At 40.8% G+C, this 20857-nt stretch overlaps 1 protein-coding gene across 1 annotated transcript in view; it reads left to right on the forward strand.

Moving 5' to 3' along the window:
- Nucleotides 1-20844, forward strand: part of LOC125270803 — a 44672-nt gene extending 23828 nt beyond the window's left edge. The window contains exons 16-26 of the mRNA XM_048194766.1: nucleotides 4602-4778; nucleotides 4859-5031; nucleotides 6471-6543; nucleotides 7017-7130; nucleotides 7363-7425; nucleotides 7510-7689; nucleotides 7778-7948; nucleotides 9602-10228; nucleotides 10694-10848; nucleotides 16643-16817; nucleotides 17573-20844. Of these exons, the coding sequence (XP_048050723.1) occupies nucleotides 4602-4778; nucleotides 4859-5031; nucleotides 6471-6543; nucleotides 7017-7130; nucleotides 7363-7425; nucleotides 7510-7689; nucleotides 7778-7948; nucleotides 9602-10228; nucleotides 10694-10848; nucleotides 16643-16817; nucleotides 17573-17868 (2204 nt within the window). The 3' untranslated portion in view covers nucleotides 17869-20844. The remainder of the gene's footprint in view (nucleotides 1-4601; nucleotides 4779-4858; nucleotides 5032-6470; nucleotides 6544-7016; nucleotides 7131-7362; nucleotides 7426-7509; nucleotides 7690-7777; nucleotides 7949-9601; nucleotides 10229-10693; nucleotides 10849-16642; nucleotides 16818-17572) is intronic.
- The last annotated feature ends 13 nt before the right edge of the window (nucleotides 20845-20857 follow it).

The raw sequence follows: 20857 nt of genomic DNA on the forward strand, positions 1-20857 counted from the left end.
TCCACTTTTGTCAGGTTTTATCAATTGGACGTTCCGACCTTGCAAGCTCGGGTCCTTTCGGCGTGACTTGCGGCCTCCATAGAGCTCTGCTTCTCGCACAATCAGGAGTTTTCTCCACTTGTAGTGTAACGGGGTTCGGCGGCTCCGGCCTTCTTACTTGTCCTCTGGGCCCCTTATGGCGCCCGGACAAAGTCCAGTCGTTCCCAGCCGTGGCACGGCGTGGTTGAATTCGTTCCCCCATACGCAGTACGAGTGAAGTATCGAAAGGGAACGTACTCAGTTACTAACGTAACCTCGGTTCCCTGAGATACGGAACGAGTACTGCGTTACTTGCCGTGCCACGAGGCTGCGGCTTCAGTGTCGTCGCTTCAGTCGATATGGCCTGATGGCCTATGGCGAAATGCTCACTTACACAGGGCTTAACCCCGCCCCCTTCGGCGGGAAAGTTTGCGCGCTTTGTCGCCATAGGCCGCGCAGCTATGCCACGCCGTCATTGGTTCAACAACTTGTCTATGAGTGAACCAATGATGGTGCAGTTACACTGCGTTATTGAAAAGGCTTCAGTAGCGGGGAAAAAGGGAGACTTTTCCCCCCATACGCAGTACTCGTTCCGTATCTCAGGGAACCGAGGTTACGTTAGTAACCGAGTACGTTTTTCAACTTCGAATCTCTTGTCTTCAGTTTCTGGCCTCCTAGTGATGTGAAATATGAGCGGGAGTTTACTCAGGGTGATTATTTTGACTTTATTTTGTATTTGAGCTGCGTGTCTTGGACGCGGCGTCCGTCAAAAATAGGCGAGGCGCCTAACTTTAGCGAAGTGGCGCGGCAAGCCGCTTCTGGGACGCTTCTCAAACGCACCACGGCGCGGCTGGTGTAAACACGAGCATTGACTAGAGTGGCCGCATATCAGCTCCGGTAGCCGCGTCGCAGCCGTAACGCGCCGCACACGCGTGCAGTGTAAACGAGGCTTTAAAAAACAATAAGAGCGCCGCGCATACTTAAGTATGTAGTGCACGAAACAGCACAGCTCATTCACACAGGCAGACACGTTAAACAGACAGATATATTTATACAGCAGTCTGTTTGCGTTTAATATTCAAAGACCCCGCCTAGACCATGTCGCAATTTGATTTATTGTACAGCTCTGCTTTTGTTTTATTCATCAGTCCAACAAATCGCGCGTTTTTACCTGACATCGCTGCGTTATACTGTACATTCCATTTTCATGACTGGATTCCGGGATTCCCTCTCCATCACGCATATCATACGACCTAAGTTATAAACAGAACATACCTGCATCTACACGGATGGTGTTCTCGAATATAGGTCAACATGTTTGATGTGTTTCCTCCTTTTGCAGGTAGGCCTACTTTGCGCCCGCATTGTTTTTGGATATCTACACTCTAGGACAGCCCCACGTTTGTTTTTCTATATCTAAAGTATTCCCATACTGCAAATTGTAACTTATTTTTCAACGGGGCACAGAGAATAGAGATAGCAACTTCTGTCTCTGACATTGTCTGCTGTATGTGTGGGTGTGGAGTAAGTTTAGTGAAGTGGAAAGTTGTTGTCTATGCGCAAGTGAAATTCTACGTCTTGATTTTTTTTTTTTTTTTTTTTTTTTTTTTTTACCATACCGTAAGTAAGCAAATGTACACGATATGATAATTGTACGTCATACCGGTATATCGTTACAACACTACTCAGAAGTCCCAGAGGCAAAACCTAGACAGATGAAGCCATAAGACCCTCCAGTCTGAGACGTGCGATATTGCACTTTCGCTCACAGTTAATTAGAGAGAGAATGCGCTCTTGCTTGCATGCATACTGAGTTCAGCTCCAAGCCCAGAAAAATCACACTCTGACTGGGTGTAAAATTGCTTTTGTTTACATTCACCCTGAACTTGAGAGATGTGATGTGTGTGAGCACACAGCAGGTGTCCTGCAGCACTTACTCCTTCGATTCGGCTATTATGAGCTAATCGTCTATGTATGTCAAAATCCATAGATCTGACAATCTCAGGGGAGCTAAACCCACCTCCGCACACAGACAGAAGGTCCATGGGCTTAAGGCGAGCCCGAATGGTAGAACTGTGAATTCGTAACATGTGCCTTGATAGGCGAAACAAAGAAAGTTCTTGTGTGGCGGATAGATGCTTATGTGGAAAAAAGCATCTTTCAGATCGACCAATGTGAACCAGTCGTTCCGTTTTATGCAGCCGAGCCGGTGAGGAGCTGATGTCTTTGTGTGTGCCCAGCTGGCTCATTTGTGACTAGGGGCGACATGCAGGAGTTCATAGAGATTTCCTCTCTCTGCAGGGAGAGCTTCTCTCTTATTAACGAATTCATATGATTTGTTACATATTTTGAAGTTTTTATGTTTTGTGTGTTGGGGAACACTGGGGCCGAAGCTTTTATTGAACTTGTGAGATGTAAGTGTAGGGGGAGCTGTGTGATGACACTGTTTGTGCACACTTTCTCAACGTTTTTCCTTTTTGAACAGGAAAATCCCCCAACGTGTGATGGATGGGGGGGGGGCACACTGGGCGACACTAGGGCAACATTGGGCAACACTAGGGAAACACTAGGACACTAGGGCAACACTGGGCAACACTAGGAACTGTGAAACAACTCTGAACACATTAGTAAGTGTGTAAGAGTGACCTCGCCAACAGAGACCTTCCGTTTCTTTAATGGGGGAATATGAAAGGCAGAATAGGTGTCTGTCCGCGAACACGGACTCAAAGCCCCCTGTGACCATACATCAGGCCGGCTGCTTGTGTTTGTGATCAGAGGTAGTGGAGTTAGGGGGCTTCTTAGCCACGGCCGTGGCAAAGGATGTTTTCCCCCATGGTTTTGCAGGCGGGGGAATACCGTGCTGTGCTGGCAGGTTCCCACGAGGTTTGGCTCTGACTGGACCCTGGAAATTATGACCTGCTGCGGGCAGGTTAGATGGCCATGGAGGGGGAACCTGGTGCGGCACTGGGGCAGACACATCTTAAATGCCTTGTCCTCAGATATAACTTAAATGCCTCGTCATGTCTTTCACCTCAAGACACGTGAGACTGTGTTTGAAGTCGAGCAGGTATCCCCAACTGTGCTTCATGTACTTGGTGGGGAAGTGGGAAGGACAGGGGGAAGCTACTTTGTTGGGCCTGGAGGTGGTCCCAGGAGTTTTCCATCATTGATTTCCCTCTCCTGGTCGGTGGCACTTTGTAATGCCGGCCATTTGATATTGAGGCGAGTGGCCGCTCGGTCACAATATTCAGTGAGTATGGATTGGGGTAGAGCAGCTCCTCATCTTCCGAGCATTCGAGAAGGCCTGTGTCGTCCTCGTCCATGGAGTCGGGCGGCTAATTTACAAATGAGGGTTCACCTGTTAAGATGTCCTCAAGGAAAGCGGATTTGTCTTGGTCAGTCCAATCCAAAGCTGGCACTTCCCAGGAGTCCCCTGGGTGTGCGACATTGTTACCGTTTCCCCTGTCAAAATCCACACTTTGAGTAGCGGCCACCAGAATGACACAGCTGTAATAGAGAGTGAGACGATCACGTCCGACGTAGGCTGATCTGAGCGATATGTCCTCCTGAAGACAAATGTGAACGTCCAGAAGATTCCAATGAGCTGTGAGAAATTAAACCAGAGGTCGTGAGAAGCAAATGTCAACTGGAGATGTCAACCTTATATTCAGGTGTGCAGAATTATTTTGCAGGTTTTCTTTTACAGATAAAATGATCCAAAAAAGAGATTTAACTCAGACTGTAAAGTCAAAAATTACTAAATGCCCATGAGAAGGGTGCAATACTAATGCAATACTAGAAAATGCAGTTCAAAGACATGACCATTGGACAGCAAAATGCTCATTGGGTCAGCAGTGTCAAACAAAAACAGGTGGTGAAGAAAAGACACGTTAACTGCAAAAGAATTAAGGTGAAGAATTAGGTGTGAAACCATCAGGAACCCTTTAGTCTCCAGCGTCACCATTTTCCAGAACTGCAACCTACCTGGAGTCTCCAGAAGTACAAGGTGTCAGGATCTCAGAGACTTAGATTAGGTAAAGAATCCTAAAAAATGACACCCACTTAATAAGAATTGCATACTGAAGTGTAGTAAAATACATGAAGGAAATACATGAATCTGTGATGAAATCTGTGGCATCATATGCAGTTCAGAGACTGTCTCAGGGAATAAACCCTACCCTTGATCCAGGTCATCAGCGTTCTGCTGCATTTAAAGTGTCTGCTCTCCATAACTCTAGACTCTTACCTTCTCTTCCTTGAAACACACTGCAATCTTCACACAGCACACAGAAATTGGAATAGAAATTGGAATAGAGTACTGTGAATTTTCACTGGTATCTAAAATTTTGGTTTTTAGTTATTTAACTAAATTAAACTGAATAATTTGATCTTTTTAGAGCTGTTTTACAGCTGAATTTGAATTTGTCTCATATTTGATGAAGTTTGCATCATTGATTCTATTATTTTCCTGTTTATTACTATGAAGCTGCTTTGATACAATTTGTATTGCATAAAGCGCTATAGAAATAAAAATGATCTGACTTGAACAAGCATATGACATACTGGTTTCTCCATCAATGAAGGTCCGCTGCAGAATGACGTCGCAGCCGTGACCAGCGGTGGGAACCTGCACTGTGACGTCATCATTCACATGGTCGGCCCGCACTCGGCCGCAGAGGTCAGATCACGTGTGAAGAATGTTCTGGAGCGCTGCGAGGAGAAGCAGATCACCACGGTCTCCTTCCCTGCCGTCGGCACTGGTATGGATGACGGCTGTTAAACAGGTTTTAAATGCTGCATGTGAATGAAATCTCACTCCATCTGCTGGCCGTTATTAAAGGTGGAGGAGGAGTTCAGGCTGTGGATGCCATCGCTGCCATGCTGCAGGCCTTTGAAGATCATCTGACTCCAAACGTCTCAACTGTGATCAAGCTCATCTACATTGTGATTAACCAGGACGAGGTCCTACAAGAGTTTCAGAAAGGTCTCAAGACATGGACTGCAAATATACAGGTAGCGATGTCAACCATAACATAACCATAACCAAGATGATTATTAAAAAATGAAGGATCGTTCACTGCAAAATGTTTTTTTTTCTCAGCATTTTTTTGTTTTCCAGTACAAATATATTAAAATTCTTAAATCAAGATTGCGAAGCAAAATGACTTAAAGGGATAGTTCACCAAAAAATGAAAATTATCCCATAATTTACTCACCTTCAAGCCATCCTAGATGTATATGACTTTCTTCTTTCAGCCAAACACAATCAGAAAAATATTCCATAGAGTTATATTATAATATTCCAGCTCTTCCAAGCTTTATAATGGGAGTGAACAGTAACTGAGATTTTGAAGTCCAAAAAACACATCCATCCATCATAAAAATAATCCATATATGACCGCAGGGGGTTCATAAATACCTTCTGAAGCGAAGCGATGCATTTTTGTAAGAAAAATATCCATATTTATAATGGGAATCATTGGGTTCCGTCTGTGAGTCTAATTCCGACGGAGTGAACTTTTACCTGACGCATGACGCATTGATGAACGTGGAAGAGCAGAGGATAGAGCAAAACAAAACACTAGTCACAAATTAGAAGTCTAAAATGAGAATTTGTAAAAAGAAATGTCGGAGGAGCTTGAGTTTGTTGCCCAGCCCTATTTATTTGAACCGCGAGAGGCGTCTAATTTCACCTAAGCTTACACTACTCATACACCTGAACTCGACTCTCTCGTGAATGTGCGGACGGACGTTACCGGAAGATAGAGATTACAGTTTATAAAGTTATAATTATGGATATTTTTGGACAAAAATGTATCCCTTCGCTTCAGAAGGCCTCTATTAACCCCTGGAGTCATATGGATTACTTTTAAGATAGATGGATGCACTTTTTTAGGCTTCAAAATCTCAGTTACTATTCACTCCCATTATAAAGCTTGGAAGAGCTGGAATATTTTTCTGATTGGTTTTGGCTAAAAGAAGAAAGTCATATACACCTAGGATGGTGAGTAAATTATGGAAAAATTTTCATTTTTGAACTAAACCTTTAAGATATTAAGTCTCATTTTCTGAACAATTTCAAAATTAAATGAGTTTTTACTTAAAAACAAGAAAAAATCTGCCAATGGGGACAGAAAAATCAACTTAATTCAAAGGGGAAACAAGATTATTTTTCTGAATCCACTGGCAGATATTGGTTCTTGTTTTAAGCATAAACTTGCTTAATTTTGATTGATGTTTCAGAATACAAGACTTTATATCAAGTCATTTTTCTTCTCCAGTAAATGTATCTTGATTTAAGAATGTTTAGATATTTGTACTGGAAAACAAGACAAAAACACTGAGGAACAACATAATTTTTGCAGTTTAGTGTAAATGATTTTGTGCACATTTAATTAACATCAACACACAACTAGGAAAGTGAGGAGGATGATGATGATGATGAAGATGAGGTGGATGATGATGAAGATGATGAAAATGATGATGATGAAGATGATGAAAATGATGATGAAAATGATGATGAAGATGATGAAAATGATGATGAAGATGATGAAAATGATGATGAAAATGATGATGAAGAAGATGATGAAAATGATGATGATGATGAAAATGGTGATGGTGATGATGATGAAGATGAGGTGGATGATGATGAAGATGATGAAAATGATGATGATGAAGATGATGAAAATGATGATGAAGATGATGAAAATGATGATGATGAAGAAGATGATGAAAATTATGAAAATGATGATGAAGAAGATGATGAAAATGATGATGATGATAATGATGAAGAAAATGGTGATGATGAAGATGATGATGAAGAAAATGGTGATGGTGATGATGAGTGGCAGGATTATAGCTCAATAGAAGAAAGCTTGTCATCTGACCAAGAAGCTGATGCAAGCGGTAATGTGAATTTTAATGACGCAACCTTTTGTAAATGTGTTGCTATAGATGTTTCATATTTGCTTAAAATATTTACACTTCACCAGCAAACCCAATGGAGGTGATATTGAGCCCAATTAGAGTCAAGGTGTGCAGTGGAGACATCACCAAAGAGACCGTTGAGGCCATTGTTAACAGCACCAACACAAGCCTCGATCTGAACTCAGGTGAGTTTGTTTTCAATTAACGTGATTATTGAACTGAACTGAATCAACACAAAACTGAATGATGACACTACTGTCTTTTTAGAATTGCAGAATTTGAATTTCTTTCATATTTGATTGTTTTCATCATTGATTCTGTTATTTTCTTGTTTATTACTGTGAAGCTGCTTTGAAACAATCTGTTGTATAAACCGGTTTAGAAATAAAGGTGAGCAATGTATGTCTTTACGCACAGGTGTATCAGGAGCCATTCTCAAAGCGTCAGGACCAACAGTGGTGAACGAGTGCAAAACAAAAGGTACAACCTTCATAAATTTGGGCATTTCTGCCCATTACAACCTCTAAACAGAATAATTGTTCATTCATTCTCTCCTGAATAAAGTGCCTCAGCCTGCCGACGGCGTGATCTTGACCAAAGCTGGAAATCTCTCAAATATCAAACACATCGTTCATATGGTTGGGCAGACCGATGAGAAAAGCATCAGCAGCTCCATGTATAAAGTCCTGAGGTTGTGTGAAGAAAATCACATTCAGTCGGTTTCATTCCCAGCTCTTGGAACGGGTAAGTTCATGCATTGAGGAATACGGATGAGCAAAGCAAAGACAAACCAAGAGTTCTGGATGAAAACAAAATGTCTAATGTCCTTTAGGAGCTGGAAACTTGCCAGCAGCAGGAGTCGCCAATGCAATGACTGAAGCTCTGATGAAATTCGTAAAGGACTCGCCGAAACATCTGAAGAGCGTCCACATTGTGATCTTCCAAGCGAAACTGCTGCCTGACTTTCAGAAAGCTGTCAAGAAGATTTCTAGGAATGCTTCTGGTAGGTTTCAGTGCATAAAATGCTGTGCACACATACAAACTTGGGCTGGTGCACAGTCAAAAAAAGTCAAAATTAAAGAAATGAAAAACACACACACACTGATTTATCTGCTCCTATACACTGCAAAAAAAACATTATTCCTTAGTATTTTTGTCTTGTTTTCCAGTACAAATATCTAAACATTCTTAAATCTCACTTAATTTTAATACAAAAACAAAAAAACAAGACTTAAGATATTAAGTCATTTAAAAATGTTTAGATATTTTTACTGGAAAACAAAAATACTGAAGAAAAAAAATTTTTTTTTTTTTTTTCAGTGTAAAATGTTAATATATTGCAGTCAGGCAATAAGAGCAACAAATATCAACAAAAGGATTTTATATTCACATAGTAAACACTCACACCTGAGAAAGAATCATGGGTAGTTGGCAAACTAATTATCCAATAAGCAAAAAAAAGTCAAAATATATTACAGGAATAGTTTCAGATCAAAATCTCTTTAGGAGAAAAAGTAGGAATTTATTTTGAACAAGTATTTACTTTTCGACTGCTAAAAAGTATGTTTTATATAGTTGTTACGCATTACCTGGCTTTGTGTGTTTTGTTTGTTGGACTTTTAGTTTCCATTTTACCCTGTTTCTGTTCCTGGTTCTTGCCCTGTGGCCCATTTTTGTAGTCCTTTGTAGTGTTTCTAGTTGATTCGTTTTGTGATCATTCCCAGGTGTCTTGTTTGCTTATAGAGGGTATGCACGTGACATCACCGTCAGCCGAGTGACTGCGGTTACACCCACTGGGTGGTATAAAGACTGAGTGGCAGCATTGGTTTTCAGCATGAATGCCGTGAAAAACACACAAAACATCTAAAACGGGAAAGAGCTGTGCGTTCGACTGTACAAATAGACTTAACTAGAAATCTGAGGTATATTTTTACAGGCTGCAGAAAGCTACAGAAAAGAAAATGGATCACTGCAATTCACAGGAACAACTAGACTCCATGCAGCGAAACGTAGATTTGCAATTATCATTTTGTCAATATGTTTAATTTCAGGGTAAAATCATATCTTGTATACATATATATATATATATATATATATATATATATATATGTATTGTCATATATTATATTGACAGCTCATCAATTAAATATTTACCATTTTATATTCTGCATAAAGTGATCACCCGGATTTAGACCTACCTATATTGTATTTATATAAAGCGTTAACAGGAAAATATGCTTCATGTACAGGGGTGCACATAAGTGGTACGCAGGTACGCATGCACGGTAAAAATAAACGCTGCGTACCAGAAAACATGGAGGGAAGCACTTTTGAGTACCAACATTTTTGAGGACCGGTTCACAGGGACACGTTTACTTACTGTATTACTTACCTATAAATTAAGATTATTTTTCTGACTCCAGTGGCAGATATTTTTTCACGTTTTCAGCAAAAAAAGAAAACAATATTAATTTTGTATCTTGTTTCTTGCTATCTTGATTTAAGAATATTTAGTATTTTTGTCTTGTTTTCCAGTACAAATATCTAAGAAAGAAAGTAATTTTTTGCAGTGTAGTTATGTTTCAGTGCATTAATATACAGTGTGAAGCACAAGCTGGAACTAACCTGGTTACTTTAACTTGTGTGTTTTTAACAGTATGTCAGCAGGTGAGCCGGACTCAACTACCTACCTCAACTACTCAACTTTTTTGTCTAGCCAAAGAAACGGCTGCTGTGTCGTTCCCCGTTATGTCCGTTGACGTTTACGGGTCGTCCAAAACAAACCTGGCCGAGGTCAAGAGACACCTGGATGAACTGATCTCTGATGAGTGCATCAGTAAAGACGTAGAGTCGAGACACATTGCCGACCTTCCTGAAACTGACAAGAAGGCCATCGTGAGCCTCAGCCGAACCAATCAGGTCAGCGTTCTGGTGACCAGTCTGGATAAGTTAACAGTATCAGGGAAAAAAGACGATGTCTTGGATGCCATGCTGAAGATAAACGGCTTCATCCAAGCAGCGCGAGACCGAGAGATGCGAGCAGGTGAGGTGAAGCGTATGCGGGAGACGCTGTGTTGGGAGCGGGCCGGAGGAGAGCTCTGGGAGCCGCTGGATCCCGCCGTCAGCTACGACATTGAGCTCGCCTTCCACGACAAGCAGAAGAGCTTTCAGTTCCAGGAGAACGGCGAGAGCTACACGGTGGACTTCAGCGAGATGAAGCTCACAAACAGCAAGCAGGAGTCCTGCAGGATCAAGAGGACTCTGATGGGAGATTCGGATACGGGTATGAGGTTTTTCAAGAGAATCAGAAGCATTAGTCTGTACATCACTGCAAAAAATGATTTTCTTCCTTAGTTGTACTGGAAAAAAATTCTCCATTTACTTGAGAAGCAAAATTACCTAAACTATTAAGTCTTGTTCTCTGAAAAATGTGTCAAAATGAAGTGAGTTTTTGCTGAAAACAAGAACAAATCGAGTCACTTAATTTTGGTGAATTTTTCAGCATACAAGACTTCTACTAGACATCTTACGTCATTTAACTTCTCTAGTAAATGGATCTTGATTTAAGAATGTTTAGATATTTGTACTGGAAAAGAAGACAAAATACTAAGGAAGAACATTTTTTTTTTTGCAGTGCAGTTTGATTTCCAGTTGTATCTTGTAACCATGGGAAATGAGTGTCGTCTGAAGCTGAGTCAGATTTATGATGGAAACTGTTCTTTCTGTAACTTCACTTTTTGTCACCCAGCAATCATTCATCCTCCTCCAACATGGACCAAAATGGATGGACAGGATTTAGAAATAATCACCTTACAATCAGATTCAGAGGAGTACAAGAAGATAGAAACAGACTTTCTAAACTCCAGTGAACACCCTGATGTGAAACCCGTACAGGTTGAACAGGTAAAATAAAATTACATTTGAAAATTATCTTCCTCAGTAATTTTGTCTTGTTTTCCAGTAAAAATATCTAAACTTTCTTAAACCAATATACATTTACTTGAAATGTAAAAATGACTTCAGATATTAAGTCCTGTTTTCTAAAAATATTTTTGCTTCAAACAAGAAAAAAAATCTGCCAATTGGGTCATTTAATTCATGTAAAGTCTTTATTGGGACATGACTTGATGGATTAAGTGACTCTGAGTTTTAGTCTCTATTTTTTAGCACCACATATCAAGCATTTATGTAACATCATATGTGAATTAATGGTTGTTATTTTAAAGCTGCAGTCCGCAACTTTTTTTGTGTTAAAAATTTACAAAAATTATATAATGAGAATATACAACATGAATCCATTTCCCAAACCGTGTTTTTGTCTTATCCCAAATCCTTATGGTACACTTATAATAAGTGTTTATATTCGGACTATTTCAGACCAGACTGGTAGGACCCGCCGCAGAGTATCACAGTAACTGCGTGACTCGCCATAGACATACACAGAGAAAAGTAGCTCCGGCTAGAATGTTCCTCCGCAAGACGCGTGCAGTTCTGTCTATTAACCGCTAGAGGGCCAAAAATCGCGGACAGCAGCTTTAATTAAATAAAGTTTATTAATCAAGGGAGGCATGTTATGTTACCTTTGAACACCGTTGTTGACTCCTCTCCCCTTAAGCCCAGGATACACTGCACGTTTTTTGGCTGTCCCAGACGAAAGATTGACATTGTGAAACAATCGTGGCGATTTCTGTGATCATGGCTCTTTATCGGTGGTCCTATGTCGTACAGTGCATGAGAAAGGTTCAAAGATGGCCGGACGTTTTCCCAGTCTTGCGACCAAAGATAGCCAATAAATACTGACCAGCCAATAAAAATGCAACATGAAATCAACACGACATGCAACTTAAAACTGATTACCTCAAGCTCTTTTCTCTTCTTCTTTCACCGCTTCCTTTTTTTTAGCACACATAAAAACTACAACTGCCATAGTGTGATTCATAATGGTCTTATAGGATTATTATGCCCCACGTTTAGGGGAAATCGAAAACTCCAAGCGGGCATAATAAAGAAACAGAGCTGTGGTAGTGGAATCCCAGTTTCAAATCATTCCAGTCGATAATCAAACAAATGCACAAAACTAATTAAGGAATATGATTACACTGCATTCCAAATTATTATGCAAATGACATAGTAAGATTTCAGTACAATACAATACAATACAGTTTCAGTACAAGCTGCTGGTGTCTCTGGAGTCTCAAGAAGCTCTCCATGCAGGCTGGCAGTTGTGCGTAAAGATGCATTTTAGCCACCACTAAGCAAACCTCACAAAGAGAAACATTAACAGTGGGTGTAGAAATACATTTTCAAACAGTTTTATTGCCGTGGTGTTTTTTGCAGCATGGGAAAGTGCATAGTGCATTGTACAATAGTGCATTGTACTATGCACTATCCGCCTTTTTATACCGTAGCTGAAAATGGCCAGTTATGAACTCCACATATCTTGCAAAAGTCATTTTAATACCCTCAGAGACCCTATAGGGACCTTCCATCTCACTTCCCAATATTCCTGTCAGGGTTATGTCACTTCTGTCTAGTTTATTTCTTGGTTTTGCTCTGACACTCCTGTTTTTGTCCTGTCTTTGTGTGAGCATACGGTCTCGAGTGTTCTCGGGCCGTGCGCTCTCTTGTCTGCGTGCCTTGTTTCATGTTAGGAGCGTGGCGTTCAGATCCCGGCACTCATGTCTAGTTTGGTTTCGGTTTCGTGTCGGGATTCGGACACTTGCACTCCCAGTCCTATCTTTATCGTGATCGCACGGTTGAGTGTACTTTCACTTGCCGTGCGTTCTTGTCTTGTGTTTTGTGAAGCGCCTGGTCGGTTCTTATTGGCCAGGCGCTCTTGTATTGTCATGTTTTGTGTAGCACGTGGAACTTTCCTTAATAAGCCTTTATCTGACCGAGTTCTGCTGTGCTCTAAATCACTCACAAATCTTATGATAATTTGATAATCTCCATTCAGTTTTCACACAATATTAGTTGTTTTCATGCCTTTTGCACAACATTGCACCATTTCATGCTTTTCATCTTCAGAAAGATCTTTCTTCCTCCCATATTGCATGAGAACTGTGACTTGTTTAATAATGTGGAACAACCTCTAAGTAGGGTTTCCATAGATCTGGCAAATTATTTTGTCTGAGATTGATACCAGTTATCTAAAAAGACATGAATAAATAAACAAACAAACATTTTCTTAGAAAAACTAAAATCTGAATGTTTATTGTACTGAAATCTTACTGATATGTCACTTGCATAATAATTTGGAACGCAGTGTAAATTTATTAAGGATAAATATAACGGGTGAAAGGGAGCATCTCTTTGGGGTGTCCAAAGGCCAAAATAACAAACAAAACAACTCTAGAAAGAAAAGGAGGAAGGGATTAAATAACCTAAGTGAACATAAAAATAAAATACATTTACCTTCCCTAACTCCCTAACGAAAAACAAAGTACAAACCAAGATATCAAAATAAATAGGCAGGACACCCCTACGCTCCATGTTCTTGAAGGGTAACTTTAGGAACTATAGAACATGGTCAACAGGTTGTTCAAAAGGCACACTTTCACTAGAAGGTAGCAAGTTTGATCATTGGCCTGAGGAGGGATCCAGGAGCTCCCAACCCAAACACGGCCGAACCAAAAATTAGCTCCACGTTGAACGCCGGCAGCGTCCTTATAAAGACCACGCCTCTTCTGAACCGCCAATAGAGAGAGTGGAAATCATTATTAAACAACCTATTAGAACACTGACAGAACAAAAGAGAAAAGAAAACAGACACATACCAAATACAAGAATCCAGGTCGTAACAAGGATCTTATAGTATTGCTAAAATTGTGCAGTGTATCCGGGGCTTTATACACAATGCTTTAAGGCGGTCTGACATACACTTCTCAAAACGCCCACAAAATGCCGCCATTTATCGGCAAATCTGGTATTACTCATTTTTGATACTATTGAAATTTAACAATTCTTGTCAACAAACCCAAAACCCGATTATGGAAAAAATTGCTTAAATATCGGTAAAACAAGATTATCAGTCGATCTTCTCAAGTAAATGTTTCTTGCTTTAAGAATGTTTATATATTTGTACTGTAAAACAAGACAGAAATACTGAAGAAGAAAAACAATACTCGGTTACTAACGTAACCTCGGTTCCCTGAGATAATGGGAACGAGTATTGGGTCGAAGACGCTATGGTGAAAACTTTTTCTCAGATTTTGAAGGTTAATTAAAAATTAAACAACGCAATGCAACTGCACAAGCCAAAAGCCGAGCACAGCTCTACGCAAACTGATTGGCTGGTGAGTTGGAACTGCACGAGCCTATGGTGATGCAGCATAAGTGCACAAACCAATGGGTGCACTTGAGCACCCCTTATATAGCCATCAGCCTATATAAGCAGCAGGTTTAATCAACTGAAGTGACGATCGCCCAGTTGTGGATCCTGCTAGCATGGCTGTCTTCGCAATACTCTTTTCCGTTATCTCAGGGAACCGAAGTTACGTTAGTAACCGAGTTTCGTTGCCTTTTGATGCGGTTCATTTGTATTGCGTCAAAGACGCTATGTAGAACTAGTCCAACAACGTCATGCTAAGGCAAATCGACCCCAGCTTAAGACACTTCGTTAAGGGCCATGAGAGCATTGAGGGTAGAAAAAAAACAGGACACAGGCCGTGGGGGAATAACAGTGGGACGAGCACACAGTGGTCAATGCCTACTAAACAGAGAGTATCTGTGCCTGTAGCACAGGGATGTCCAGGCTGTAGAATTGGTGAAGGTGGACTGAGAGGACCAGCCTGCTGCAGCACAAATGTCGCCGATAGACACACCACTGGACCACGCCCAGGAAGAAGCCATGCCTCTGGTGGAGTGGGCTCTCACACCGATTGGGCATTAAAGGCCCTGCTGAAACACTACTGATGTGAAGGCCATCAGGCCCAGCATCCTCTGAAATGTTTGGAGAGTGGGAGAGGTCCCTACTCTGAATGACATTGCAAACTGTTGAATGGACAGGGCACGCTCTCGTGAGAGCCAGGCCCTCATCTGGACTGAGTTGAACACTGCTCCCAAGAAGGTGATTCGCCTCCTGGGGGACAGTGAGCTCTTGCGGGGTTGATTCTGAGTCCCAGGCATTGCAAATGACTGAGGAGCACAGTTCTGTGAGCAATTAACTGGGCCAATACTAGCCAGCCGTCAAGGTAGTTCAGGATGTGCATTCCCGCCTGTGTCAGGGGGGAGAGGGCTGCATCCACGCACTTAGTGACAGCTGAGTCCGGTCCAGACTCGTCCATAGCATGGAGGAGCTTAGCCTGAAACACCTGGAGGACCACCATTGTGTGAAGGGCAGAACCAGCTTGGCCAGCGGATGCGTAGGCACGGCCAGTCGGGGCTGAGGTGGTCCTGCAGGGCTTGGATGGGTGGTCTACCTTGGCTCTTCATCTGAAAGCGGCGGGCGGGCAGAGATGTGCAGCCATGACTTGGTTGAGGAGGGGCAGCTTTTCATAAACTTTTTCCTCTGCGCCATCAGTGGTGGTGAGGGCACTTGAGGCAGAAGTTTTCAGGCTGGCTGAGTAGACTGGCTGGGTGAGTTCATCATGAAGTTCCGGGAAAATGGGGCTACATGCTGACGAGTGGCCTGCTGGCACCCTGGCAGGAACCACTCATTTAGGCAGTTTCGTGTAGGCTTTTCAGGCAGGGACCATTCGAGTCCCAGCTCTTCGATGGCCTTTGAGAGAACGCGGAATAATACGCTGTCTAGCCCTGCTCGGTTGCTCTTACCTTTGAACAGCGGGGGGCTGGGTCATCCGCTAAGCCCGACCAATCCTCCACATCAGAAGCCACCAATGACATGCTGTCATCGTGACGGTCCTCTTCAGAGCCACAGAATGAGATGAGGCCGCTCGCTTCACGAGGAGCGCTAGTCTGCGTGGGTGAAAAGAACTGGCGAGATCTCTCTGTGTGGAGAGAGTGAGGCATGCAGGATCTGAGCCGATGTGAGCTCACTCGACTCCGGCCGCTCAGCCCTCTGACTCCGGTGTTTCTTCCTCGGAGGCTCCTGGGAGAGAAGAGACAAGAGAGCAGGAGGGGCGGATTCACTCTCTGAAAAATAATCGATCAGTGAGTGCGAATTCTGCATGGGCTTTGCCCAGACAAGGCCACGCTCTCATCGTGCTCGTCAGACGGATGCAGAGGGGCTCTGCATGTACCACACTTGTGGCACGGCATTTGTATCAATGCCACAGAAATTGGCTCAAAATTTGCCCTTTTACTAGTGCTGGATGGCCGCTGGGAAAAGCAAAACCGCCCGTTCTGCTGCAGGGCTCGTTCGATGGTGAGAAGCTTCTTTGAGGAGTGTCAAGCTTAGTCTGAAGATCGTCGCTGAAGGAGATAAAATCTGATTCCTATGGCGAAGCGAGGCGCTTATATTGGTTTGTGCACTTACACTGCATCGCCATAGGCTCATGCAGTTCCAACTCACCATCCAATCAGCTCGTGCAGAGCCCTGCTCTGCTTCTGGCTTGTGCATTTGCACTGTGTTGTTAAATTTTACATAAGCTTCAAAATCAGAGAAAAATGAGTTTTCCCTATAGTGTCTTTGATGCAATATGAGTGAACCATATCGAAAGGGAAAATGTTTTGCATTGTGACTGATTGCATGTTTATAGGCCTGTGTTTATTATTAATGTCTGAAATGTTTTTTCAGATTGACAGGATTCAGAGTCAGTCCCTGTGGCAGAGATACTGTGTGCTGAAACAGGGCGTGGATAAGAAATATCCCAAACAGACAAACGAGCACAAGCTTTATCACGGAACAACCAAAGACATATGCCAAAAAATCAACAAGAACGGCTTCAACCGAAGCTTCTGTGGGAGAAACGGTACGTCTCAGGTCTTCGTTTGCTCACCCATAATTGCCTGTTTTTTCTTTTATTAATTAGAGAACATAAAGAAATTCAAAACGACAGTATGTTATATTATGAGACAGGGAGCAAGAAAATACACCTTTTGAAACAATTTGCACAGCTTTTTTTTTTTTTTTTTTTTTTGAAGAATCACAAGTCAGATAAAGTTAAGTCTCAAGAAAAAATTAATCTTACTAAATTTACACTTTTGGATAAAATATTTTGCCGAAAACATAAGATTGACTAAAAACATCTGACTCTCCTTTTTTCATAATTATGGAAGTTTGTTTCCACCATAGAATAAAAAAATATATACAATTGTGACTTTTTACATTGCAAAAATATGTTCTTCCTCAGTATTTCTGTCTTGTTTTCCAGAACAAATATCTAAACATTCTTAAATCAAGATACATTTACTGGAGGCGCAAAGTGACTTAAGATTTTCATTTTTTGAAAAGTCTTCAAAATTAATTGAGCTTTTGCTTAAAACAATAGCAAATATCTGCCAGTGGAGTCAGACAAATAAACTTAATTCAAAGGGAAAACTTCTGACCCCACTGGCAGATATTTGTTTGACAATAATACTAAGGAAGAAAATAATTTTTGCAGTGCATCTCACAATTCTGACTTAATTTAAAAGTAACAGCGACCTTTTTTGTGGTGGAAACGAGCTTCCATACACAACTCCCTGTTTCTTCACAATACTGACCTCTGAGGTGGTTTGTTTCAAGCGGTCGTTCACGGAGACGGCACATACTTCGCTAAGGAGTCCTGGTACTCTTGCCAGGATCAGTATTCCAACCCAGACGACAAAGGGCTGAAGTACATCTACCTAGCGCGAGTGGTGACGGGGTCCATGTGTAAGAGCAGACGAGGAATGAAGGAGCCGGATCCCATCAACCCTGCTGACCCGCGGGCCGGTCTGCACGACTGCGCTGTGGACAACCTACAAGACCCGTTCATCTTTGTGGTGTTCTGTGACGCAGGAGCGTATCCAGAGTACCTCATCACCTTCAAATCTATATAGTCTAATGAATACACTCAGATCTCTATCTGACAAAGACATGATCAAGTTTACAAACTCTGTTGACAGACTGACAGAGGTGTGGACTCGAGTCATGTGACTTGGACTCGAGTCAGACTCGAGTCATGAATTTGATGACTTCAGACTCGACTCGACTCGACAAAATGTACAAAGACTTGCAACTCGACTTGGACTTTAACATCAATGACTCGTGACTTCACTTGGACTTGCACCTTTTGACTCGAGAAGACTTGCTACTTCCCATGAAAACCTGTGGAAAAAAATGTTCACACGGCCGCGCCGCTCTCAGTGTATCTGCATCTGTGAAAAAAATGTGCACCACCTGTATGCATGCAGAGAGCACGTGCGCTGCCTGCACCACATCCAATCACTGTAGTCCCACGTTGGTTTGATTCGACAGCATCTAAGCAGGCACATTGAGCAGACCCCGGAAATGTCCCCGTTTTATAGCTCGTTCAAAATAATCCGCAAATACATTGCAAAAAAGCCCGACCAACACACAGCAGCCTGTTGGTTATCGGAGCAATCGTGTAGTAATTATATTCACCAACAGAGGGGGCCGTGCAGCTACACTGTCACTGCTACACTTGGTCGCGCGTGCGCGCCGCTACTTCATGAAGAACGTAACCTGGACCAGAGCAGAGCGCCATTATCATCAATTATCAAAAGAAACATCGTTATTGGTTTCAACTTTTAAGGTAGTAACATACTAACTATTCATGTTAAATTAAAGTAATACGGTTTTGTGTTTTATAAAAGGGCTTCAACAGGGTGCTGGATTGTTTTGGACAATTTAAACATCCTCAGTCACAAAGCAGCAATTTTCACACACGTCTTAACTGTATCACGAGGTGAAGGTACACTCAGATATGAATAAATAAAACAATTATAATAAAATAATAATACACTTGCAACTTACTTAGTGTTTAAAATGAGTCTAAAATGCAAAATAATAGTTAAACGTTTAAAAAGTTGTAATTTCTGTACAGCTCATGAAAATGAAAATATTACATTCAATAATAAATGTTAAAAATATTTGTTAAATGCCATTTTATTTATCTTATCTCATATTTATGTTGTTTTAATTTTGTAATGTGATTTTTCAAAATAGTGTAATACTTTTTTTTAGTTAGGCCTGGTTAGTAGTGTAACAGTTTTTTGGTGAATTGTATTAAAACCAGACCAAAAATCCTAATAATAAAATTAATTCATAATTATTATTAATGTAATGATATAGGGAACCCATATTTACCTTTCAAGTTATCTGTACTTAACTATTTAAGTTAATTCAGTAAAAAGGCCACATTACCCCATTACTCAATTGAACTGAGGGAATCACTTTCCTCAAATCATTTGAGTAGTCTCAACTTATTAGGGTTTACAGTGAACAATTAAAAAACAAAAACCTTCCAAAATGTATTGTCCCCGTTTTTTATTAATAGTTATTAACAAATGAGATTTTGGTGATATTTTGACCACTCAAATAGAAAATGTCCCCAGTTTCCATTTCAGAAATCTGGTCACCTTATTTTATTGATGACATGTTTAAGTTAGCCCTAAGTTTAGGCTAAAAGGACCCATGTCTATTTGAAAGTTAAACTGTTTTGCAATATGAGGTCAATACAATACAGGACTGAAGCTGCTATGCATTGTTCTAGTGCAATATGCTGTTGAAATACAAGCATTTTTTGTGAAAATTTAAATTTTCTGTTTTTTTACTGTATTTGATTAATGTCATTGTATGAAAAGAGGTTTAAATAAATACAAATCTTACAGACATACATGATTTGTATAAATTTTATTTCTGTGGTAAGAGGACTTGAAATGACTCGAAACTAAAATGGTAGGACTTTGGACTCGACTTGAGACTTGTTGGCTTTGACTTTTGACTCGACTCGGGACTTGCCTCATCTTTGACTCGACTTGACTCGGGACTCGAGGGCAAAGACTTGAGACTTACTTGTGACTTGCATAACAATGACTTTGTCCCACCTCTGCAGACTGATATCATGGGAGATGAGACAGCATTTATTAACCTTTGTTAATGTTCATGTTAGTTCAAAGTGCATTAACTGATGTCAACAAATACAACTTTTGATCTTAATCTTAACATTTACAAATACATTTTTAAGATTAATAAATCCAGTAGAAGTATTGTTCATTGTTAGTTCAAGCTTATTAAATATTAACAGATAACTTTTGATCTTAAAATGTATTAGTAAATGTTGAGATTAACATTAAATGTTTTAGAAATATTTTTCATTGTTAGTTTCCTGTTAACAATTTTGTAAAGTGTTAGTGTTATGGTGAATATATTCATCATAATTGCCCCTCAGATGAACACTGAACTCTGTGATCTGTTCACACAGACATTTTTAAGACTATTTATTATGATTATCCCTTTGTCACATTATTTTAATAATGAATCATTCTAAGGTAACACATTAAAGACCACCTGTAGTCAATAATATTATCCCTTAAAACTCATATTTGATCACCAAAATTAAATTTTCCTTGAAAAAAATTCTTCATTCCTAAAATATCTTGACTGTAACTCAACACCCTTGCCTCATTTAGTATACAAGGTTCTATGAATATGCAAATTAGCCCCGCCTCCACTCACTCACACCAGCTCAAAGATCCACTCGTTGATGATCACACACTGACGTGATTGGTTACAAGGTAGTTTGTGACGTAAGAAACACCAGCAATTTCAAGCTGCGTTTTTGATACTGTCTTTAGATCACTGCAGTTTTAAGAAGAAAATACTCAGCAATGGTGTCGACTTATGAATTTGCACATGGTTTGTCTTAAAGCACATTAAAAACTTGATTTTCACCGCAGGGGGACTTTAAATCAACAGTTTCAATCTGCAGTGTTTTAATCATTCTGAATGTATGAAGGATTGATTTAGTCTGTTTCTGAAACTTTTGAACAAAAATAAACATTTTTGTGATTTTCATTGCCTGCT

Source organism: Megalobrama amblycephala, linkage group LG6 (genome assembly GCF_018812025.1).
Source record: "Megalobrama amblycephala isolate DHTTF-2021 linkage group LG6, ASM1881202v1, whole genome shotgun sequence".
Lineage (NCBI taxonomy): Eukaryota > Metazoa > Chordata > Actinopteri > Cypriniformes > Xenocyprididae > Megalobrama > Megalobrama amblycephala.